Raw genomic sequence first — 25,597 nt, 5'->3', positions numbered from 1 at the left:
AAGAAGACAGTTGTTCCTTAGTTAATGCTTTGCCTGGCATTAGTCAGTGTCAGTTTTAAACCAGGGTGAGAAGATCAAAGAAAAGGAGTACCCTGTTGACCTACGGCATGCTGTATGGGAGGGGTTTGAAGTTAGCAAAAAGCTTACAAAAAGAGGATTGCTCCATTGAGCTCTACCACTGAAAATTCCCGTACAAGACTGGGCTTAAACTTTGATACTGGGGCAGTTGCCACAATGTTATCATTTGATTAATTCCACCATGGTTCTCTCTGCAGGGACCAGTCGGACCAAAGGGTGACACGGGATCCCCAGGTCTTCAAGCCTCTCCAGGACTGAAGGCAAGAAAATATTAATAACTTTCCTTAAGTTCTTCTAGTCTTACTGCCAAACATGGGCCAAATAATACTTTTTAAAAATTAAAACCAAACAAAATAATGAACACAGTGTGTAAGTTTTTGAGGTCTCGAGAATTCTTCATCAGTCTGGAAGTTTTAAAAAAAGGGGGGGGGGGAGATTTCAGGCCAGGATTTTAGGGTCTATTTGATTGCATCTTGTATTCGTTAAAAGACTATGATGAAGTCAAGGACCATTTGACCTGGTTTCAATACCATCAGATAAACTCCGTCTTTGTTCAGGATCTGAAAACAGGATTTTTAAAAAATAAATCAGTTTTTCAAAAACTTTTACTGGATGCAAATGACCATTTAATATCTAAAATGTACAAGCTACTATTAGAGCTTTATTGTGAACAAGACCAAATAAAACCCACTATGATTAGTTGGGCAAAGATGTTGGGCCATGATATACTACTAAATAAATGGGAAAGACTTTGGTCACGAGATATGAAACTCATACTTTCTCAATCATTAAGGGAAAATATTTTCAAAATGATGTGTAGATGGTATTTGACACCTAAAAAACTAGCAATGACTTACAAATCGATGTCCCCAAAGTGCTGGAAGTGTAACAATGAAATAGGTTCATTTCATCACATGTGATGAAATGTGATATTTCATTGTGAATTATGTGATATTGAAAAATGTGATATTGATATCACAAATGACTTGTGATAAAGCAAAAAACGTTTGGGACATGATTTACAATGAAATAAGGTTAATTATCCAAAACAATGTGCCTAAAAACACCTGAAATGATGCTATTGTATGATACCTGATTCTGTTATATCTCAGAGATCATTTTTGATATATGGCACCACAGCTGCGAGACTAATTTATGCAAATTCCAGACAAAAAAGACTGGATACAAAAGATGTTAGAAATGGCGGAAATGGCAAAACTTACTGCATTGATGAATCAAAAAGACAATGTACAATTCATGGGTGAATGGGAGGCATGGAGGGTTTACTGTGAAACTGAACTTCAGCTGGGAGAACTTAAAGGTTACTCATTGATCTAATCCACTTTTTAAAGATATTGTTGAAGAAATGTGATACATTAACTTTGCTTTTAATTTTAAATAATTTCTTTAGTACTATATACAATGCTTAATAATTAAAATTTATTATTGTTATATTATATTTGGTTCAAAACAATGAAATAAGCATTTTTGGTTTGAAATAATCTGTAACTATAGCTAAATTGATATCAGGCAAAGAAACCATATTTAGGTATACAAAATATTAGGATTAGAATTTTCAATAAAAAAGAGCAAATAGGTTTATAACAAGATGGAGGAAGATGAAGGGGAAGTTTTTTTATATCTATTTAATAACAAAGATATATTTTCAACAATAATGTAATTTTTTTTTTCTACTGATAAATTGTATACATTGTTGAAATGTTTTGTTTATAGTGTTATGAAAAATAATAAAAACGTTATAAAAATTGTATAGGATGCTTTGTCTACTTCAGTGGGCAAAGAGTATGATTAGATAGTATCAGGAATGCTGAGAACAAGAAGCAAAAAAGAAAAAAATGAAACCCTTTAACTGATTATTATTGGTGTCTTATTTTCAGTTCTTCTTCCATTATAAAAATATTCTTTTCCTTTGACACCTTCAGTCATACAGTGACTTATTAGGGAAGACATTTCAAAATATTAAAATATATTAATTAAAACCCAGCATTAAAAACCTGGATCAGTGTAAAAACATATCTTATGAAAACAGACCACAGGAGTGGAAAACATCCGTTTCCATGCTAAAATAGTGTTTTTAAACACACATACACCCCGATCTTTAATATCGCCAGCAATCACTCTCCTGGTTGGAAGAATTGTAGCTGACTGGTCCACTGACTGGAGAAAAGCCAGCCTTTTTTGCATCAAGAATTTCAGTAGAGAAGAAGAAAAATATATTCTCATGAAGCTCACTGAAATATGTGGAGTATTCCCTAAGTAGGCTTAGTACTTATGTCTTTGTTTAGAAAATGAGACCTATCACTGCTTTTAGAAACAAAAATAGAAATGAATTAGTAACAGAGCCTAATATGGAAATATCATTTTGCTATCTCCCTCGTAGAAGATAACAGGTGTCTTGCCATTGTCAAAGGAACTAGAAAAGAGGACATTTAGACCAACTCAGACATGCTAACTCATGTGGACCATTCTAGCAAGGGTAGGCTTACATGTACAGGTGTACTGCAAGAGCCACATTGAGAATCAATTGATGCTTTTGCTATTTAGAGTCTGGAAAGTTATCCTAGTAGTCATGGAACTTTTTATTGGTCAATATGCCAGATTGCCTGATTCAGGTACCACTGGGAAATCCAGCCCAGTTTGTAATTTCTTCATTAGGGTAATTGTACTAGATCATTGCTCCTAACATGAGAATCCTTTGCTATGGAACTATATTGAAACTGTTGTAAAGTTGATTATGTTTTGATCAGAGTTTTTCCTTCATTCTTGGCTTTTATCACTTGGACAGGGTGAAAAAGGAGAGCCAGGCGTTATAATTGGCCCTGATGGGACTGTCATAGCAGCTCAGGCAAAGGGAGAAAAGGTAGAAATAAAGATATTTTGCCTTCATTTAAAGAATTCTGATCCATTTTTGTTCTTGTAGCTTGGGAAGTTAGAAGGAATTCCTCCTGCACTGTCCACGTTCAGGGCAGAGCCCTTCTTAAAGAGAAAGAAGGAATAAGGACTGCTGACTAAGTCGCTCTTCTTCCAATTAAGCTTTCCTGTCCTTTGGTGAACTGGGAGGGATGCCACTGAATTTCTGGATCTTTTCAATCCATACAGAACAGGTGTCCCCAACCCTGTTGAGCCTGCAGGCACTTTATGAATTTTGAGGATGGAGAGTGTGTGGCATCAGAAAATGGCTGCCATGGGGTGCTGAGGCCACTTGCAAAATGTTTGGATGTTGCAAGCTAAGCATCCTCCTACAAAGCAGGTAGCTGTTCCTGAAGATGATGTCTCCAGGGTTCTTGTGAAGCATTTCCTGCTTCAATGAAGTGGAGGAAGAAATGTTTTGGGGAAGAAAGAAGTGGGTGCCAGGAAATTCATAAGCCTTGGTGCCCATGGGTGGCATGTTGGGGGAATCAGTGATATGGTGGTTGCTGGGACCAGATAGATAAGATTCTCCAAATGAGAGACACTTCAGAATTTAAAATATTAATTTCTAGGGCATGAAAAACCCAAACAATAATCTCTTCTAGCATTGGTTTCTCCTACTATATCAACCCCATGATCTCTCCTTTGATCATCCAAACAAATTAATGTGGGGCATTCGAACTAGTGATATGTATTTATTCATTTTTGTCTTTGACTGTAGGGTGAGTCAGGCGCAAGAGGACCTGTGGGACCAGCAGTAAGTTATAAATAGTATCTTGGTTTATATGAAAAGAGTTTATGGGCCCAAATACAAAGAAAAGGGGGCAGTGTTTCATTTGTGAAAGCTGTATTTGTGTTATGTGCTGTCATATCATGTCCAATTTATGGCAACCCTATGAATCAATGACCTCCAAAACATCCTATCATTAAGAGCCTTGCTCAGGTCTTGCAAACTGAGCGCTTTCTTTATAGAGTCTATCCATCTCATGTTGGGTCTTCTTTTCCTGCTGCCTTCTGCTTTTCCTAGCATTATTGTCTTTTCCAGTGACTCTTGTCTTTCCATAACATGACCAAAGTAGGATAGCCTCAGTTGGTCATTTAAGCTTCCAGGGAGAGTTCAGCCATATGTTCAGCCGTAATTCTGCTTGATTTATGTTCAGCCGTAATTCTGCTTTGGCACTTTCTGTTTTAATCTTAATTAGTAGTAGTTTCAAGTCTTCGGTATTTTCTGCCAGTAACATGGTGTGATCTGCATGTCTCAAATTGTTAATGTTCCTTCCACCAATTTTCACTCCACCGTCATCAAAATCTAATCCATCTTTCTTTATGATATGTTTTGCATATAGAATGAACAGATAGGGAGATAAAATACATCCTTGTCTGACACCTTTGCCAATTGGAAACCATTCTGTTTCTCCATGTTCTGCCTAACAGTAGCCTCTTGTCCAGAGTACAAGTTGTGCACCAACACAATGAGATATTATGGCACATTCATTTCTTTTAAAACTATATATAGCTTTTCATGATCCACACATTCAAAAGCTTTATTGTAATCTATGAAACACAAGCTGATTTTCTTCTGAAATTCTCTCGTATGCTCCAGTAACCAACCTAAACTTGCAACAGGATCGCTAGTGTCTCTTCCTTTTCTGAATCCAGCTTGAACATCTGGCATTTCTCTTTCTATATATGGTAACCGTCTTATAAGATTTTGAGCATCACTTTCCCTTTTTTTTGAATTAGAATGTAAATTGAGGATTTCCAGTCTGTGGGCCATTCTTTTATTTTCCGTATTTGTTGATGTATTAAGATTTTGATGGAGTCTTTCTGTGGCTTGAAATAGCTCTAGTGATATCACATCTATTCCTGGTGATTTGTTTTCTCAATTGCTTTTCACTTTAATTTCTAAAATTGCAGCTTCAAAAGATTCTTCTTTGAAGGAATCTGTCATCCTTTCATCTGTTCTGGATAGTTCTTCAGTGTGTTGTTCCCATCTTTTATTTATTTTGTCCTTTTCAGTTAATGTATTTCTGTGTTGATCTTTCAGCATCCCTAGCTGTGGTTTAAATTTCCATTTGATTTCTTGGATTTTGCAGAACAGATCTCTTGTTCTTCCTTTTTTGTTTTTCTCTTCTGTTTCTGTACACTGGTTATGATAACAGTTCTCTGTATGCCCAAGTGCTGGGATGCTGCATTTCTGATTCTATTTCTGCCACCTTTTATTTTTGCTTTTCGTCCATCATTGTGAAAGTTAATGAACAATAAATATTTATCTCAGAGGAAACAAGCTGCTCTCTCTAACTGTTGTTGTTAATCTTTTAATAATTTAAAAAGTTCCTCATATTGCGCTATGCTCACACCAGCAGTACTGGTTTTGAACGTAGCATTCTATGAGGGGTGTATTGGGAGAGAACTCACACGTCACAGTCTCTTGCCATCTTTCTCACCCAGTCCTCTATTCCTTTCTTTTCCTTCTAGGGGCCACCTGGGCGGCATGGACAGAAAGGAGAAATTGGCTTTCCTGGAAGACCTGTAAGAATTGTTTTATTAGATTTCTTCTGGTGTGTATCCTCTTCTTATTAAGGGAGCAAGAAGAATAGAGAGTCGAATCTACTTACCCTGCAGCAAGTTGTAACAACTTCTGCTTTCTCCACAGGGTGGGGATTAGAGGGGGAGTCTGTAGAAACCAGTGATATCTATAGAGAAGTCTTTGGGCTGCTTTCACATGCCACTCCTGTATCTATACTCTTTTCAGTGTGCAACGTAGGAACCACATATTGTGGTTCTGGCTTGAGGGACTGCTTGGAATAAAAAGGCCAGGCCTGTCAACATGAGGTCAGAATTAGGGTGTGCATAGATAATAGACACTCTTGCTGATATGATAGATAGCACACCTGCATCAGTGTTGTAGTTTATAACCAAGCCATGGGGTGACAATGAGAATAATTCCTTGGAAACTGCAGGAGAGGATGTGTGGTGATATGACGCGCCCCCTTTCCCCCTCTTTAGTACCCACTCTCTCAGCCTGACTGAGTATGCTGAGCGAAAGTGTTAGCCTGAGTGAATCGTGAGGAGATTATTTTCTCCTCCTCCAGTCCCACACCAGTTTTCACCTCAGAGAGAAATTTGACACAGGAGGCTTCTTAAAGATAACAAACCAAACAGGGAAATTTATTTAACAGTATTCGCAAGATGGATTTTTGAGGAAAAGGCAGAATTGGAGGGAAAACACTAAATCACATATATGTACACAAGCTTCCTTCAGAGAGATAGCTTAGATTCTATGCCATTAAAGGTTTATGGGATGGGATGGAGATGGCTTAGTTCAGATGTTACCCAAGTTGTCTTTAGCTTAGATGTTTTCTCAAGTTAGGATTCCTCAGTATTTAGGATACTCAAGTTTACAGCGATAGAACAGTAAGACCAAGGCCCATAGTAAAATGTAAAAATATAAGAATATATAGAGCACAATAAAACAATAAAACCAAAGCTCAAGAGTACAAATAGATAAATGAATAAATAAATTGGCTATAGTTTAATTGTATGCCTGATGTGGATATAAATATAAGATACAGAGATATATAAAACTTTAAATTTCTAAGAAGAGGTAAGAGGAATAGAAATAGAAAAGGCAAGGGAAATTAGAAGTTACTAGAGATAACTAGTTGTAGCTGGTTTAAAACAAGGGTACGGCTATTTAAAAACAAAGCTATTTAAATGGCTAGAATAATATTAAGAGAAGTTAAAAGCTTTAGATGTAGGGATAAGGATAGTGATAGAAATAACAGGAGTAATTAAGAATTACTGGAAATAGCTAAATAGAGCTAATTTAAAATAAGGGTGTGGCTGCTTAAAACAAGACAAAATAAAATAAGATAAGATAAGATAAAAAGATCCCTGTATTTAGGATACAAGCTTAGTTCTGTTCCCCAGAACTCTCACAGATTCAGCTCTACAGACTCAGTTCTGATCCCCAGAGCTCCTTTAGGTGTTGTCCCTCTGCCGCCTAGCTATCAGGGAAGGGAGAGACCTCTAAGCCTCTATTCCCCAGAGAAACGCGGAAGTATGGTGATTCCCCCCTTGAATCACTCTCCCCGTTCTCACTAAGATAAACCCCACCTCTGTGGCGGTTGTATCTCAAACAACACTCGTGTTTGGAATGGCTCCTTTCAAGCCTATTCCCTCCTAGTCACTTGAGAAAGGGCCCTTTCCTTCCCTGTCTCCTCCTGTCACTTCACAGGATTCGTTCTCCACCAGCATAGGCCAATACAGAACTCTTAGGTTTTCAGAGTACAGACACATATATGCCATTAAAGGTTTATTGATTGAGTACAGGCACACTTCTTCTCAGTCTCATTACCGAGCTCTGACTCTCTCGCAGCCTCCTCTCAGGCTGGGTGCAAAGCTTAAAATCCCCTCTCCCCCTCAGAGCTCAGAGTGGGCGAAAACAAATGGTTGCTTTAGCCTCCTTTATTCTGTTTCAGCCAGGATTGAACGCATGTGTTTCTCCGAACGTGCGTTCGATCCTGGCTGAATCCTGGCTGAAACAGGGAATAAAGTAGGCTAAAGAAACCATGCGTCAGCTTTTTTTTTTTGGCTCCTCCAACTCTTCGTCTCCCAGCTTTTCCTGCAGATTAACCCCTTGTCTGTCACAGACTACAACTGTGCAAAGTGGTTCTCGTTCTGGGCTCTCCAGGCATCTTGCAACTGTGGGTTTTACCACCACGTGCCCAGGGAGGCAGGACTAAAAGCTTCACTTCCTGTCTTCCTGGGCGGGATCTCCACCCATATCCAGTTTTTCGTCCTGCCTTGTATAGGGAAGCATCTTCGCCGATAGGCTCCGCCATAGGAGTACTCTTTCACCCGGGATTTTCCTCTGTCTTCTGATTCTTTACCCTCTGTTTCTCTTCACTTCCTAATTCCTCCTCCAAAAAAAAAAAAAAAGGAGAGAGAGAGAGACCTAGCCTCCCTCCGGCTTCTTTTACCTTCCCTCCCCTCCTCCCACTTCCCCCTCTTCGCTCCGGAGAGCAAGATGATGGGCGAACGGGGCAACTCGGACGAGGAGCTCCTCTCCGAGGGGGAGAATGACCGAGCCCTCGTCGCCTCGACAGGGCGGAGTCGCAAGAGAAATTCCAACGGCCGCCTTTGTGGTTCCGCGGAATCGGGCACGGAGAGCCCAGGCGCCTCAAAAGCGGCGCGCGCCGCAAACCCGGGCGCGGAGGTTTCGGGCCCCACAAAGAGAGCACGCTCTGCCGAGCCGCTCGAAAATGGCGCCCACGGGTTCCCGCGCAGCGGCATGCCGGTCATGAGTACTCCGCCAGGGGAAGGCGCGCCTTTTAAAAGCGGGGGGGGGCATGCACGTTTACCCCAGATTCTCCACTTTCCCGCGGGGATTTATTGCTTGTGGAAGGAGGTTGCTTCATGGGCTGAGCAATGACAGTCAATTAGTGGGGAAACTGCAAAAGCTAATATTCCTAGGAGGAAAGTGGTCTGGAGCCTAAGCTGGAAAGTAACTGTGAGGAACTAGGGTTGTCTTGTTTTGGGGGAGAGGAAGGGGTAGCCAAAGAAGACTCATAATGATGATTTGGAGTATTCTTATCAGTACCAGATGTATGTAGAACCAGTGAAGAGGGCTTTCTAATAAAATTTATTTTAACATTGTCAATATGTTGAATCATAATATTGAACAGAAAGTATGACAATAGATCTCTGCTTTGTATTAATCAAGTCCTACTATAGCATTTCTTCACTAAATTAAAGCATAGACAATAAAAATTCTTTCACAAATGTTATATGCAGGTTGCAATATTTGCCTACATTTGCTATTCTATTAAGTCATTATTTTACGCTATTTTTTTTTAAAGTGATGTAATTAAAAAAATACTGATTTCAGGCTTTCTTCTCATGGTAGGACATTATGACTCCGAGGCATTTGTTCTTGTCATGAGGATCTTCTTAATTTGTTGCGAAGGGTTGTGTCTGAATCATATGAAGCTGCCTTATACTGAACCAGACCCTTGGTCCATCCAAGTCAGTATTAAGCAACTTAATACTGAATGTGCTTGCCAGTTTGGTTTCTCTTCTGGTTGTGGTTATTAGAGGATATGTAGACTCTACCCTCTTCCACTCTCTTCCCAAGAGACTAATAAACTCACAAATGTCTTCTTTCTGCGAGAGGAAGGTGACTGGTGCTGTACTCTTGCTGCTACGGTAGTCCCACCTCAGGGCTATGGGAACCATTCAGCTGATTAAGCTGCTGCTTATTCTTTACAGGGTCGGCCAGGCATGAATGGGTTGAAAGGTGAAAAAGGCGACCCAGCAGACTCAAGTGGAGGGCTGGGTTTAAGGGTGAGTATAAAACTGGGAGATTTATCTGCACAACGCAATTCATGTCGAAGACTCCTGTAGGAGCTTTGTTGCTAACTGTTCTCCAGGAGCACCTAGAATTATTGACTTTAACTGTTGACAGTGGCAGCCTCTCTGACTAAAGAAGCCAAAACCAATTTGAGTCTCCTCATAGGGCAATGATGTCTGCTGACATTAGTTATGATTTCCGTAGCATTAGTACAAATATCAAATGAGGGTAGAGCAGGGCCCGCAATATATTTGGAGGCCATTTGGGTAAGGATGCAGCGACTCAGATTCAAAGCATGAGACCGGGCCTCCCTAGGATGACCTAGTGTGGTTAAGTTGACCCTGTGCAGCGTTGGGCCGGGGGGTGGGTGGGGGTGGGTTTACTGTGAGCCAGGGACAGGCAGTGGCATAAAGTTGGGGGCAGAGGCAGAAATGCAGGCCTATGCAGCAAGCTCAGGAATGTCACAGTACGGTACAGTAAAATAGTACCTTTTTGGACCAGTGTTCACAAACTGATGATCTTTGGAGCTGTCTTTTCACTTACGTGTGATCCTTTGAGTTATACTGTTCCTTGGGCAGGATGCTTAAAAAGAGAGAGCCAAAACCGGGTTTTAAAATAGCTTCAGCCTGATGTATTCCCTCTTCTGCTCTTGTCCATATAGAGGGAGGGACAGTTTTAGGCTTGGAATAGAGCTGTACAATTATCAGGTTGCATCACGTACTGTAGACTCCTCCGCCCAGAATGGAAGGAAAAGATGAGCAGGTGGTGAGGAAAAAGACTGCTTTGTTGTTGCTGCTTTAAAGCAGGGTTCCTTACTGTGGGTTTGAATTGTGCTTATGTACTGTATTCTCTTAGTGCCCTGAGTACTGTGGTCTCCCCCACACCCAGTTCCATTGTGTTTTCTCCCGTGTGTGTGTTAAGTGCCGTCAAGTCGCTTCTGACTCATGGCGACCCTATCAATCAGCGTCCTCCAAAACGTCCTATCTTTGGCAGCCTTGTTCAGATCTTGCAAATTGAGGACTGTGGCTTCCTTTATTGAGTCCATCCCTCTCTTGTTGCGTATGTTTTCTCCTACACATTCCAATTCTTTACATTCAAAATTTCCCTATGGACCTCGTGTATTCCAGTGTGAAAGGTGCCATCCACAAATAAATGAGCATTTTCATCACTGTAGATACAAAGGATATGGAGGAGGGGGGCGGACTTTCATAGGTGTAGAGGTTCTGAACCCAATGTTCAATGGAAAGCAGAAATACATCGACGCAGCCAATCAGGGAGACAATGGATCTGATACTATAGGAGCGCGGGCCAGAAGGATTAGAGAATCTACACCCTTACAAGAAGCCCAGAAGGAACTCAGGGGTGCAGTTTGTAGTTCCAAACTATTCACATTTATACCTTGAAAAGAGCCACTGCTCTGTTCCACACATATCTACGTTTGTGTCTTTCAAAGTATGCATCTCATGGATGATTCAACCAGTACATGGGCCTCCTCGTAGGAATAAAATGTATGTTACAAGGAGCAACCCTGCTAAGAGGGAGCCACCCTGCCCTGTGTTGCACAGAACTGTGCGCATAATACATCATTAACTAAAGATTTTTTTAAAACATGTTTAGCATGGCGCAAAGCATTAACTGAGTTTCATTTCTGAACATGGCTCTTGAGTTGTTTTGCTCTGGCATCCACTGTTGCTGAATCAGTCATGGGGAGCCCAGTTGCTGTAGTCCTTGGCCTTTGCCATTTTTCATTTTTGCCACCTTTGGCTTGTCATTAAGATGGCAAAATGGCTTATCCTGATTCACAGATTACAAGAACAAATTCTGCAAGTATGCTGAGTGCGCAGCAGTTTATCTGTCTGTTTGGTGAGCAGAACATCTGAACCTGTGAAATATTGGGAGCCTGGTGGCTAGAGTTTCAGTTTTTATCAGTTGGGAGGAAGCTGGGTTTTTATAAGCTGGGTTTAGTTGTCTGCTGGAGGTAGAAGAAAACAAAACATTTACTGTTGTCAACATTGCATATAATAAAATAGAGCAAAGTGTAGCAGATGTTTCCGGGAGTGTGTTAACCTCGTTTTATCATTGTTTTGAGTTTGCCATAAAAACCAACTAGATTCTTGATTTGTCCTTCACTTTCTAGGGTCCCCCAGGTCTCCCTGGACCACCGGGGCCTCCAGGACCTTCAGGCAGCATAGTGCCTGTTTATGACAATAACGTGAGTATCTACGTGCATTTCAATTACTGGGGACACATGGCGGTACATTGTGTTTGGGGCCACAAACGTGGAGGTTTAAAGGATGCTGGAGTTATAAATTTCATTACCACATTATTTTTAAACTTTCAGGCATTTAGTGAGACGGGCCCTCCTGGACCTCCAGGGCTGCCTGGTAAGGAGCTGGATCAAAGGATGGTGGGATGGGATGGCTTTTTCTATCACATTTCAAAGGTGAAGTTAGTGCAAATGAAAGAGACAGGAAAAGTGGGTTTAAAAATGCAAATATGAATTGGTGTGTGTAAAGTGTTGTCAAGTCTCAGCTGACTCATGGTGACCCCGTAGGGTTTTCAAGGCAAGAGATGTTCAGAGGTGGTTTGCCATGGCCTGGCTCTGCGTGGGCTGAGAGAGTTCTGAGAGAACTGTGACTGGCCCAAGGTCACCAGGCAGGCTTCATGTGGAGGAGTGGGGAATTGAACCTGGTCCTCCAGATTAGAGTCCACTTCTCTTAACCACTACACCATGCTGGTTCTCAATATGAATTGGAGGCTTACCTAAATTGTGCCCTGCACTTGTGCTGATAGGTGAACCAGCAGAGAAAAGGGTAAAATATATGCCTTTCTAGGTGCTTTGAAACCTCTTGAGTAGCCATTAACATTATTTTAGCATTGCAGTTTATTTGGTCAGCAGTGCCCCAGGCTCTTAGTAGAACCAATGGTATTGTTCGTGTCCAGAAGACTTCAACAATAATTGTGTTTCTTCTTATTTTAAATATATTGATGAACTAGACCTCCCCTTGGCATTCAGAGCATGCTTGCATGGTGTTTTATATCTGCAGTTCTTGCGTAGCAGTACCCAAGTGATTCTGGACTCTCTGCTGTGTGTTGCATTCAGTCACTTGCCTGCCTTACCAATAGTGGTAAGCTGTGTCTTCTTGCAGGCTCTTGGAGGTTGTCAGGCATTACATTGGTGTTCTCTTTCAGGCTACCATGGGGCTCCTGGTCAGAAGGGAGAGAAAGGCGAGATGGGTGCTCCGGGGCTCCCAGGTAAGATTCCCTTCCACCTGACACTTCTCCACCTACACACACCAAAACTTATCATAGCTTCAAGAGTTCACACAATCAGGGAAGCCCCCTGTGCCTTGGCTCACTTGTTTGAGCCATTTGGAGCTGCCGTATCTTCTCCCCCAGCACTGTTACCTTTTTGTTCCAGCCTAATCCTTATTTAGAATTTTTTTTTATTTAGAAAATGTTTATGCTGCTTCTCCAGGAACCTGCCTGAGTTGGCTTACAAAATAAAAACTAATAAAAACAAAATATTAAAAGATAGTAATTAAAACCCAGCATTAAATCCTGGATCAGTATAAAAACATAGCTCATGAAAACAGACCACAGGCAGCTGAAACATCAGTTTCCATGCTAAAATAGTGTTTTAAAAATCCTTAATTAAAAGCCTGGGTGAAGGAGAAGAAGAGTTTTTATACCCCACTTTTCTCTACCTTTAAGGAGTCTCAAAGTTGCTTCCAATCACACACACACACACACAACAGACACCTTGTGAGGTGGGTGAGGCAGAGAGAATTTCTGAGAAAACTTTGACTAGCCCAAGGTCACCCAGCAGGCTGCCTGTGGAGGAGTGGGGAAACAAACCTGGTTGTACAGATTAGAGTCTGCTGCTCTTAACCACTTTGCCACGCTGGCTCTCATGAACAGAAAAGTTTGGGCTGGGCACCCAAAAGGCAGCAACGTAGGTGTCAGGTGAGCCTCAAGGGGAAGGGCATTCCATAAGCGAGGTGCCACTACTGTGAAAAAGTCCTGTCTAGTTGCCACCCACCTCACTTCTGAAGGTAGGGACACAGAGAGCAGGGTTGCAGGGCAGAACTTAACTGGTGGGCTGGACAGTATGGGAGGAGGTGGTCCTTCACGTACTCTGGCCCCAAGCCTTTCTTAGTGTTGGGGCCCACTGAAGTCTGATAATTTTGTTTGATCAGGGAGAGGCTACATTGTGCCAGTTTTTATTTTGCTGCTGGTGATCTGATCTTGTTGTTCTTAGCCCAACACTCCCATTTTTGCATATTGCTGTCACAGGCAGCCAACAACTTTCTTTCATCTTTCTTTCTTTGTTTCTGTTGAAATAACATTCAGTGTAGGTTACAGAACAAAAACAGGACAAAGAACAACAATAAACACATCTGGCCACAGAACCCAAGACTAATCTAAGTTGCAGTACTTTATTTAGATGTTTAAAGGCATGGGTAATTCGCTTGACAGGCTTTGCATTAGGCTTAGAGGATGATAATGCAGGTGACTGGGGAAAGAGTTTCGCAATCAGGCTGCTGCCACCACTGCAGAAAAAGCCTTTTCTCCAGCACCCATCCTTCTAAATTCTGAAGGTAGGGTCTCCTGGAGAAGGGCATCAGAAGATCATCTTAGGTAGCAGAGAAGGTTTATGTAGGTGGAAATACTCCTGAAGATACAGGTCGCATTTCAGGACTACAGCATATGAATGAAAGGCCATTTTTCAGATGCCTGGCATGGAACAATGCCATCACACATGGTGTCAGCTGTCCCAGTTTTCTGCATCAGAGGCACCATCCCAGCAGTACCTGTGTTGCCAGGGGTCAAACTAGGGATTTTGTACACATAAAACAAACACAGAACCACTGGGCCATGGCGACTTTATACAAGACAGGAAACCAATGTTTAGTCCGTGTAGGCTTCATCCTCACAGAGAATACTGAACAAAGTTGGGGGCTGCCATTTTCAATAGACCTTTAGGGTTGATTCATCCAGTAAGTTTTTGCAGATGAAGGACAACTTGTGCTGGGAGCCCAGAGTCATGAAAGTGTGTTTTTCTTTGTAAACAACAGGAACACAGGGCCCCAGTTTGGACCAGGAGGATTGCACCATGGAGGTGGTGGTGGTGGGGGGGGGTTATACCTATTTTCCCTGCACCACTGTGCTTACCTGAAATGGCCTTGCAGAGCTATTTGTCCCATGGAATAAACTTACAAGCAACATACAGATTACTTTATATTTGCCCCATGGCACAAATGGTATTTTCACAAGAACCATTTCAACTCAGGAGAATGGTGCCGAGGAAAAGATTAATCCTTCTCTGCCTGTGCAGCAAACACAATTCAAAGTGGGCCTCAGTCTGTGTGCCTGTTATTTGAAAAGAAAAAACTGTTTTGCAGCTCCAGTCACTGGATTCTCAGCACTGTGTAGCTTGGCTTGAAGTCAGAGCAACATTTATTTGTCTTGTCTGTCTGTCTGTCTGTCTATCTATCATTCATTCATTCATAGACATCTATCTATCCATCTATCCATCCATCCATCCCTTCCCAACTAAAGCCGGGCTCAGGGCTGCTGACAACATAGAATTACAATTAAATTATAAACATCATATTAATAATTAAAACATTAGATTATCAATGAACAATAATAGCACCCTGATCATGGTTCTCAAATGATGGTGTAATTTCCAGGTTTGGAGAACCACGCAAACCCAGCGTGGGGAGCCACAAGGTGTTAAAGGATGGGCATAAGATAGGGTTAGGGAAAAACAAATAGGGAAAAGAAGGAAGGGAAGGGGGGAAGGGAAAAAGGGAAAAGAAGAGGGGAGGGTTAGGGGGAAGGCAAGGCCAGCTAAGAGAACCATTGCTGTCCTCAACTGTAAGCCTGGCAGAACATCTCCATCTTGTAGGCTCTACGGAACTGTGCTAGGTCTTGCAGGGCCCTGGTGTCATTTGACAGAGAATTCCACCAGGCTGGGGCCAAGGCCGAAAAAACCCTGGCCCTGGCCGAGGACAGCTGGATAAGTCTTGGGCAGGGACCACCAGGAGACCATATATACCAGGAGATTGTGTACATCTGTGCACACTGTAAATCTAATGCATGCAGTGATTACGCATGTATCTGGCATGTGCACAGGCCTTTGGAAATCCTTTTTGTGATTTTAAATAGCATTTGCAAAAGCCCAACCTTTTCAAGCTATGTGTTTGAACCACTGAAGACCTCTAACATCAGCCTTCAAACCCATGCCATGCTGTATGTTTTTCAGACAGAAATAATATGCCAACATTTCTAAAAGTTATATCTGTTCTGGTTTCGTAGGCTTTAAGCCGGTTTTCTAGGCACTGCCCCTCCCCCATGCTGCCCAGTCACTTAAAATAATTTGGCACCTGCTTGTCTTTAGTGATATTCCTTGCCTCTCTTTTCTTTGGCTGTTTCCGCACTAATTATTTGTAACGTGAAATGAAACATGTTATCTTTTGTATCCGCACCATTTCCCCTCTGTTTGGTCTTAGTAATGTTTTCCAAGCGTTTAATGTCCATTTCTTTGACAAATGCTTATATGATGGTGTATTTCTTTATTCAGTTTTAAAGACGATCATCCTCAGGGTGCGGACATACTGGAGACACGACCTTTCTCTGCCCCTCTGCTGGCAACACCCACTGCGTTGCCTGTTTCCTCCCGTCCTCCCTCCCTTCCCCTTCCATCAATCATTTTCTTTTCTTTGTTTTGTTTTTTTCTGAATTGCAATGGGACTACCAAAGAAACAAACCAGCAAAGAAGCAAACTAATGCTGGAACATTTGAACTTTGGTCCAACTATCCCCCTCCCAGGTCACAATTTATCTTCTTCCTGGCCTCTGTATTGTTAGCAGTTTTTAAAAAATGCAGCGCAAGCGGATACGCCCGCTCACTCCCTGCTCTGCTTGCACCCACTCTGCAGCTTCCCGCTCAGCTTTCTGAAATGTTTAATGGATGCTTGGGTCATCTCCCAGGCTCCCTGCTCAGCTTTCTTAAACATTTAAACATTTTAAGTGGATGTGTTGGTTGCCAGGTGGGGGGGAGGGGAGGGTATCCTGCGTGCTCGCAACCTCACAAATGATGTGATGCTCCCCCTCGGACCATGCGGTTTATTTTTCTGTAAGTGCAGACAGAGCAAAATGTTCTCAGGACTAGGGCAAGAGGCAGCATGTGGACAAAAAAGTAGAATTTGCTGCCAAATCTAACAGATTGACAACGTGTATATTTTGTGGTGAGTGATTAGTGCGGAAACTGTTATTGTCAGGGATCAGCACTTGATTCCCAGTTGAACTCAGTGCAAAGACCTGCAGAAATCCCTTCTTGTGGCAATTCATGAAAATGGCTGTTTAGTTTTCCCCAAATAAGTATTAGACTATTTAAAACAATGGCCTTGCAGAGCTATTTGTCACAAATACCTAGATTGTCCCTTGAGTGCCAAGGATTGCAAAGGAAGCAAGATCCTAAGTGGAGGGCATTCTTGTCTATTAGAAATATCTAATTTTTCCTCCATTTCTACTTTGTTTACAAGGCCAGTTCCCTTATGATCTCAGCAGATTTGGCTCCACAATTAGGGTAAGTGCTGTTCCTTTGGGAAGACTGTGTAGGCTCATAAAAGAGGCCAAGTGTGGAGGATCTCTGGGAGGGGGAAGATTCCATGGGCTTAGGGGAGGGATGACAAGTGCAAGTACTATGCAGTCGGTGAGAAGCCCCACTGGACAAGGGCTTTGCCCACTTACATGCCACATATTTCAGAAGCCATATTGGGGAACAGGGCTCGGAAGAGCCTCGGCTGGCTCCTAAGCCACTGAGTGCGTATCAATAGCATCGAGCATCCTGCCACTGGTGACATTCAGTTTTGTCCCTTAAGTTTGGACTCTTGTGTTGCTTAGTTCTGTGTTGTCGGCTGGGAGGTTAGTTTTGTTTACTCCTGAGCCTACTGCAGAAGGAAACACTTATGACTTGGGAGGTGAAGTTGGAGGGTGCATTTTGTTTGATTGTGTTTTTTTTTTATTTCATACATTTCTTCAGGGAGAAAAGGGGGACAGAGGGGAGTCTGGGGCAAAAGGTGAAAAGGGCGAGCCAGGTGCTGGAGGATTCTTTGGATCAACCATCGCAGGACCTCCGGGTCCTCCAGGATATCCTGGCCTTCCGGTGAGATGTCCCACAATGCATAATAAGAGGGGTGAAAGTCGATGCCTGACGTAATGTCTAGCATGCCAAAGCAATGGAGCTCACGTTATATGGGTGGCAACATATGGGTTGGACTGGGAAAGAAGAGCAGCAGAAGATTATCACTTTGGCATTTGAGAAACTGCCTGGCCACAGACAGAAACAACTATAGGGAGGATGCTTCAAGGTGTGGGGTCCAAGCAAGAAGCAAAACGATGACTTCCGTTGCTCAGTACACCAGAGGTACCTAGGATGCCTGAAGAGGAGGGAATGTTTGGGGGAGGAACAGTAGGACAAAATGAGAGAGGTTTGGAGCATGCGTTTAGCTTGGATGCAATTAACTGCTTGGACTGATTATAGGAGCATAGGTGGGTAAGATGACCTTGCCTTTGGGCAAAGGGTTGAACCATTAGCTCCTTCTGCTTCTCTGATTCTAATAAAGTATTCATGGGTTGTTTTTTTCCAGGGGCCAAAAGGAGACAGTGTTAGGGGACCACCCGGTCCTCCTGGACCTCAAGGACCTCCTGGTGCAGGATTTGAGGGACGGACAGGGCGTCCTGGTCCTCCTGGACCTCCTGGACCTCCTGGACCTCCTTCATTTCCAGGTCCCCACAGACAATGTGAGTGTATATGTTGGGTGCTTTTTCACTTGTACTTTGCAAGTAGCCTTGCTTCATTGGGTTAGGTCTTTAACAAACTTAAACAGTCTTTCAGTTTCAACTTTATTTCTTTTTCAGCTATCAATCTTCCTGGACCACCAGGGCCACCAGGACCTCCAGGACCTCCAGGCAGTGGTGATGCATCTTCTGGGGTAAGGAAATAGGCTTTTCAGACACTCTCTAGCATGAGAGGCAACCCATGTAAAAAGCAGCCATACTTGTTTCGTGGGAGCAGACTACATTACTGTGAGTGGAATGAATTAGCGTTTGCACTGCCAAGATGATAGAAGAGGAGGAGGAGGAGGAAGAGTTAGTTTTTATATGCCGACTTTCTCTGCCACTTAAGGGAGAATCAAACCAGCTTACAATCACCTTCCCTTCCTGTCTCCACAACAGACACCCTGTGAGGTAGGTGAGGCTGAGAGAGAGTGACTAGCCCAAGGTCACCCAACTGGCTTTGTGTGTAGGAGTGGGGAAACCAATCCTGTTCACCAGATTAGCCTCTGCCGCTCATGTGGCGGAGTGGGGAATTAAACCCAGTTTTCCAGATCAGACTCCACAGCTCCAAACCACCACTCTTAACCACTATGCCACGCTGGCATCATCTGCAAATACTAGGAGTCAATTTTTGCATTGCAGGAGCAGTTTCCATGTTGCTCTTAACAGTATTTGAATCTGGAAAATCTTTTTTAAATCCTTTATTTTATTAATATCAAATTTTTCATACTATAACACAAAAGAAAAAGAAACATACAATAGAAAAGATTAATAAACTTTTGTTCGTTCTACAAGTTTCAACTGAATACGATTAGCCCCAACTGACTGAATCTCATCAATGTTCTCATTTCTTTGAAGCGCTGTAAGCTTAATCATTAAATAAACCTCTTTTACTTTGGCAAACTACTCATTGATTTCAGGAGACTCTTTTGATTTCCAGCGTCTTGCAAAGATTAAACACGCAGAAGAAATCAAATTGAAAATAATCAGTTGTACTTTCTTTGGAATTCCAGGAATATAATTTAATAACAAACATTCTGGAGTATTCTCAACAACCCTTTCTAAACGAGCACTAATCAAAGCTACGGCAGAACCCCTTGTACTATATATTGTGGTTTTAGCTTGCTTGGATACAGCCAAAGTTTGCAGATAAGACATACACAGTATTAGAAGTTGTGTGGGCCAAATCAGTGGACAACAGCAAAGGTGTAATTTTCTTTCCTTTTTCCAAATGATTTCCCCCCCAGCAGCTGCGAATCTTGCCGACCTATCAGAGCATGATGAGCAGAGCTCACGAAGTGCATGAAGGGCAGCTCCTCTTCATCCGGGATAGAGAAGAGCTCTACATCCGTGTCCGCAATGGCTTCAGGAGAGTCCTTGTAAGTTCCCTATGGGTGACAGCAGTCTTGTGGGATAAAGCTGTATGTAGACTGACTGCCCTATCACTGTGGAGTGAGTGAGGCATTCCTATTAATGCAGAGCTCAATTAATGAGGTGTGGTGGTGTGGTCGAAATTTTGATAGTCTTTAAGGTGCCACTGGACTCTTTTCTACTGATACCCTTGAAAGGGAGATTAGTAATATTATCCCCATATTGAAGAAGAGTGACTCACGAAACCTCATACCCTGCCAGAAATTTTGTTAGTGTGTAGCAGGAGAAAAGAGCAAGAGTCCAGTAGCACCTTAAAAACTAACATAGCTACCCATCATGATCAATTACAAGGGTATCGTAAGGGTTACTGAACTTACAAGCTGATGCACTTTATACATTTCATTGTTGCTACATAAATGCTAAGTGTAGCCTAAAGTAATTCTTCTGGTTTAATTTCAGCTTGAGGAAAGAGTCTCTATCTCTGGTCCTGGTCTGGTGAGTAAAATAGTATTTCCTATCATTGTATTATGGAAGGGGGCTAGTATGGAATTGTTCCTGGCCAGGGGCTAGTAGTTAAGACCCTTCGCAAGGTAAGTGTTCAACTGGAAGCTACCTGGTTTCAATCATTCTTTATTTTGCGATCTGCATACATCCAAAACAGTCCAGGGTTACTCACAACCTGAATAGAAGATACCTGCAGTCATTTTCTTGTTGAAATTCCATTTGTAGCTGACCGTGGAAACTTAATGGATTCACACACCTCTCTGTTCCTCAGGTCTCATTAACAATAAAGGCCCACACTTTTCCCCAGGCAAGGTGGTCTGACCGGAAGAGGAAATGACATCTGCCCAATCAGTATACTACAACAGAGACAGATGACTAGTGGGTTGCCTAAACTACTGTAACTAGCATGCACTCTTCTTAAAGGGAAAACACTTTTCCTTGCTCATTACCAATACAAAACATGAACTGCAAACCTACACATGCTAGAAAGCTACTAATTCTGCCTAGGGGCAGCACATGAATATTCTAAATTTGCAAGGACTCTCTTGGTAGGATTTTCAGCCTTTAATTTTTTGTAGGATTTTTTAAAAAATGCATGGGCTTAAATACATAGCCCTCTCTAGTAGATCAGAGTAGAAATCCACATAAACTATGCTATCCAGAGGGAGTACAACTTGAAAGATTTGGCTGGTGCACCAATAAGGACCTTAGCAGCCTTATATTGAGTTAGCTAATGGTACTGTACCCAGATTGCTGGGGGTAGAGGGAAGGTGACTGGGGAAGGCACTGGAAAACCACCCCGTAAACAAAGTCTGCCTAGTAAACGTTGGGATGTGATGTCACCCCATGGGTCAGGAATGACCTGGTGCTTGCACAGGGGACCTTTACCTCAATTGAACTGATGCTTGACATTGCTGATAGTGGAGCCATATTGTGTTGTGAACTACAGAAAGTGTGGGTTTGGTATGATTTATTCTGCTTGATGGCAGAGAATGCATATTATAAGCAGGCAATGAGAACACTTTGAAGGTGGGTGAAGGATATTGTTCTGTATTCTACTCCAGGACAATGAGGTATATGATAGGCCCTACTCACCTAGTGGGGGCACCGCATCATCTGGATCCCAGCGCCCATTCCCACAACATTTACCCTTGCATCCACGAGAATATGGTGTCTACTCCACTGCCAAGCCTTGGAGCGGAGATGAGAGTGGGGCCAACCAACATCGTCTTCCTGAGCAACCTGTCATCCACCATCCTCATCAGGGAGCCCAGCAGCAGCAGAAGCAAGTGAATACCTTCTTCCCCAATATCCACCAGTCTGAAACTCTTCCTTCTGCTATTCACACACACCATGACTTCCAGCCTGCTGTGAGTGTCCTGTGCCTTTTTTGATACCTTCTCTATTCTTGCAGCCACCAAATTTTTCTTGCCTAATGCGTGGTTATTTGAGGCAGACCCTAAAGGTAGTGCCATAAAAGCAACTGGCTTTGTTAAGCAAATCTGTATGCAGATTGGAGATCATGATAACACCCATACATCATTTGGGCCCTGAAGGAGGACAAAAGCTGGTACTCTTTGCTTGTTCTGTCAGCCTGCTGTAGAGTGGCATGAGGTACAGTGGGAATATGAAGGTAACAAGAACCTGAAAACTGGGGTTTGGGGTTGCTTGTCTTTGGAACCATAATTATAACAAAGCTGGGGAACTTGGGCTCCCTCCTCCTTTATGTTATCTAAAATTCCTTCATCCACATTAATTTAGCCTCAGCTATTTCCATGATTTTCGATGTAGAGGCAGGGCATAAACATTTTAAATGTGAAGTAAATATATTATGTATGTGCTGGGAAACCATGGGAAAGAAGGAAAGGTGCCCCCTGTCTCCAATCCCTGGAGTAGCTTGTCAAGTTGCTTTGCACTAGTTGCAGCTGGATATGGAGACATTTGGATGGTTATGGGTGTGCATCCAGCTCAAGGTGCAATCCTCTCCCCTATGTTATTTAACATCTACATGCGTCCTCTTGCCCAGCTTGTCCGGAGTTTCGGGTTGGGATGTCATCAGTACACTGATGACACCCAGCTTTATTTGTTGATGGACTCTGCCCCAGACACACTGGCCAGGTGCTTGGATGCCGTGACTGGGTGGTTGAGGCAAAGCCGGCTGAAGTTAAATCCATCAAAGACAGAGGTCCTGTGGTTCAGCCGGGACGGCCTTGGGGCGGGGTGCCGACTCCCGGCTCTTGACGGCGTGCCACTAACACCTGTGCCCGCTGTCAGGAGCCTGGGTGTGACCTTGGATGGAGAGTTCTCTGAACTCTCTCAGCCCCACCTACCTCACAAGGTGTCTGTTGTGGGAGGGAAGGAGATTGTAAGCTGATCTGATTCTCCTTAAAAGGTACAGTAGATAAAGTTGGCATATAAAAATCAACTCTTCTCCTTCTCCTCCTCCTTCTTCTAGTGAAGTTGGCCAATTCTGAGGATACTTAAATCCAGGGACTGGAGCTGTGAACAGACAAGACAGATCTTTCTACGAACCTGAAAACACCCCAGGTTTGCAGAAAAATCTGAAAGAATACATGGGGAGATGTTAAAAACCCAAAACAATAAAAGGAATGTCTGTAGCTTTAATAAACGGAAGCCCTCAGTGATGATTGCTAGGCAACCACAGCATTCTAGGCTTGCTTTCTGTCAGTAAAAGGCAGGGAGAGGGGGCAGGGCTCTTTCCAGGGCTGTTTTGGCCTTTGAGGGAGGACTTGTTGAGGCAGGTCCAGCAGCAACCATTGGGTGACATTATACCCCTCGACTGCATGACTCACCTAGGTGTAGTGTAGCAGTTAGAGCTTCAGTTAGAGCTTCAGTTAGAGCTTCTGGCCAACCCAGTTTTAAATCTCCAGCCTAACCTACCTCACAGGATTGTTATAGGGTTCAAATGGAGGAGAGGAAAATGATGTGAGCAGCTTTCATCCCCACTGTGGAGAAAGCAGGGGTAATAGTAAATATAGTTGAAGATGGGAGGCAGATAAAAGGTTGATGAATGGCTGAGAAGGAGAGAAAGGGGAGAGGGTATGGAGGTTGCCCGAAGGAGGCAAAGGGGAAATAATATGCAGAGGGAAGTACATGGGACAGTGATGTACCCTTCCCACAAGTCCTTGAGGGGTCGCTGTCATGCATGTAGGCTTGGCCCAGTGGCTGGCACCACCCAACTGTGATATAGTTTTCCTAGGTAGATGCTGCTGGAGGGGGGAGGGAAAGTTGAAGACACTAAAGGTGGTTTTGCTGTTTGGTGGGAAGGAGAGAAGGAAGCAGGAAAAGGGAGAGGCTAAAAGGGCTTTCAGGGAAGGGAAAGAGGAAAAAGTGGGGAAATGAGATGCTCCCCACAAGTCCTTGCGGGTTTCCTCTTGAAATAAATATATATTTTAAAATAACCCCCAATCAATAGCAAATATTATTTCTCCTTCTGCATGTTTTCTACCAGACACATTTTAAATGTATCACCTATGTACAGTATCCAGTGTCTATTTCATTGTCTGCATCTTTAGATTCATGTCATGAAAACGACACTGAGGTTGAGGGTGATACTTTCATACTGTTTCCTGGGTAATTTAATTATCACATGGTTGTGTTCTGGATACTATTGCTAAAGAGGCAGTCCTTTCCCAAAAAATCCCTTCAGCAAGCATTGACAAGAATATCAAGACTGGCTGATAGGGATGGATGCTTTACATTGACAGGAGGCAACAGCCGGAACCAAGGGATGACTTGGGCTTCCATATTCGTCCTTGCTGCTGCCTGACCTGTTAGTCACATTGCCTCCTTCACTACCACATGGCATAGAGATGGGACTGAAAGCTCAGTGGAGTACTGATACAAACTCTGGCTCATGCATGGTCATCTCTTTTGCTTTTCCAGCTCCACCTTATAGCCCTGAACACTCCCCTGAGTGGCAGTATGCGTGGCATCCGAGGGGCTGACTTCCAGTGTTTCCAGCAGGCCAGGGAGGTTGGACTGACGGGCACCTTCCGAGCATTCCTCTCGTCCCGACTGCAAGATCTCTACAGCATAGTGCGCAGAGCAGACAGGAGCACGGTGCCTATAGTCAATCTCAGGGTAGGTTTGGTCACAGAATGTCCAATGAAAACCTCTGGTAATGGCACATTGATGGGATCAAAGGTCAGTCTCCTTTCTCTCCTGCCTATTTCTGTGATGCTGCTGGATGGTGATAATTGGGGACTTTGCAGTGCTGCTGCACCTGTGTCTTGAGGCTGCAAGCTGATGTCTGGCAGGAGTGGGACTGTAACTGCAATCAGTGTAGCTCAACTCACCATTGGCAGCCGGCCTGTGTCCCTTAACCTACAGTGGTGCCACGATGGGGCAGTCTTGATTTCTTTGATGCCATCTCAATCTGGGTTACTAGGCATGGTCAACTAGCAGATAATACCAAGTGGAGGGGCTTCCTAGGATGATGCCCAGCCCTGCCTGGTTAGCAGTCATCAGGGTCTTGGCAAGGTTTGTCATAGAGGTCTATAACAAACCCTCCTCCTCATTGTTCTGGCTACATTTTAGGTCTGTAGTCTGGGCAGACAGACATTTTGCCTCCTTGGGCTTGGTTTACAGATCTAGTCAACATCTGACACCAAAATGTATAGATAATGCATAATTATTCAAGACAGTTATTTTTAAAGCAAACTGTGTGGAGGTTTTTAGCCACAATAAGCTATTCATGCCATTCTCCCATACTCGCTGTAAGGAAATGCTTGTCCCTCAAGAGAATAATTAAATACACCTTGCACAAAAGGCAGGCCCCTTTAAAATGTTTTTAAAATGTTGAAAAGGATAGGCAGTTATATTGCAAGTATTGAAATACTTCTACACAGATCCATTGGGGATCTACAAAGACTCAGTCATTGCATTTCCTGAAGGATGCAGAACTGGTTATATAAAGAGGTGCCTTATATAAAGACCTGTACTTACTAATGGTTCCTCTAAGCAGTGATTTCTACTCTGATTGGCAGCAGTGTGGCCAAGGCTCTCTAGTTGGGGTATTTCCTAGATCTGCTGTCCACAATCCTTTTGCTGGAGACACCAGAGATGAAACCTGGGACCTTGTACATGCACTGGAAAAGTTTTCCCAGGCAGTGCAATGTTTTCATCCACAGGCTGGTTTTGTAAGTATTATTATGTAAATAATTGTCTTTTCCTCCCTTCTCTTCCAGGATGAAATGCTATTTGCTAACTGGGAGTACCTCTTCTCAGGCTCTGAGGCTCCCTTTAGAACTGGGGTTCGTATCTTCTCCTTTGATGGAAGGGATGTCTTGAGAGATTCTGCTTGGTAGGTGGAAAAACAAGAGTGTTGGTTCAAAGGTACATACGTGGGAATTTGCTGGGGCTGCATGCTTGTCGGCCTGCCAGCTGTGCTTGGCCTTTTTCATGGCCTCGTAACTCCAAGGGCATCCATGAAAAGACAGATTGTCAAATAAAAAGTTTTTATTGTCGGTCATCGGTATTTTTTCAG

The 25,597-nt window shown here is 43.0% G+C and overlaps 1 protein-coding gene across 1 annotated transcript in view; it reads left to right on the top strand.

The window, feature by feature from the left end:
* The window catches only part of COL18A1 (collagen type XVIII alpha 1 chain), a 112,362-nt gene that overhangs the window by 84,300 nt on the left and 2,465 nt on the right, over nt 1-25,597 (top strand). Inside the window, exons 25-41 of the mRNA XM_056850994.1 lie at nt 276-338; nt 2,885-2,959; nt 3,731-3,766; nt 5,488-5,541; nt 9,283-9,357; nt 11,502-11,576; nt 11,706-11,748; nt 12,557-12,619; nt 16,917-16,960; nt 17,417-17,539; nt 18,024-18,177; nt 18,295-18,368; nt 19,461-19,592; nt 20,044-20,079; nt 21,153-21,458; nt 23,995-24,192; nt 25,299-25,414. Coding sequence (XP_056706972.1) covers nt 276-338; nt 2,885-2,959; nt 3,731-3,766; nt 5,488-5,541; nt 9,283-9,357; nt 11,502-11,576; nt 11,706-11,748; nt 12,557-12,619; nt 16,917-16,960; nt 17,417-17,539; nt 18,024-18,177; nt 18,295-18,368; nt 19,461-19,592; nt 20,044-20,079; nt 21,153-21,458; nt 23,995-24,192; nt 25,299-25,414 — 1,667 coding nt within the window. The remainder of the gene's footprint in view (nt 1-275; nt 339-2,884; nt 2,960-3,730; nt 3,767-5,487; nt 5,542-9,282; nt 9,358-11,501; nt 11,577-11,705; nt 11,749-12,556; nt 12,620-16,916; nt 16,961-17,416; nt 17,540-18,023; nt 18,178-18,294; nt 18,369-19,460; nt 19,593-20,043; nt 20,080-21,152; nt 21,459-23,994; nt 24,193-25,298; nt 25,415-25,597) is intronic.

The sequence above is a fragment of the Euleptes europaea genome, chromosome 6, assembly GCF_029931775.1.
Source record: "Euleptes europaea isolate rEulEur1 chromosome 6, rEulEur1.hap1, whole genome shotgun sequence".
NCBI lineage: Eukaryota > Metazoa > Chordata > Lepidosauria > Squamata > Sphaerodactylidae > Euleptes > Euleptes europaea.
The sequence above is the reverse complement of the archived record's forward strand: the minus strand, read 5'-3'. Positions and strand labels throughout refer to the sequence as shown.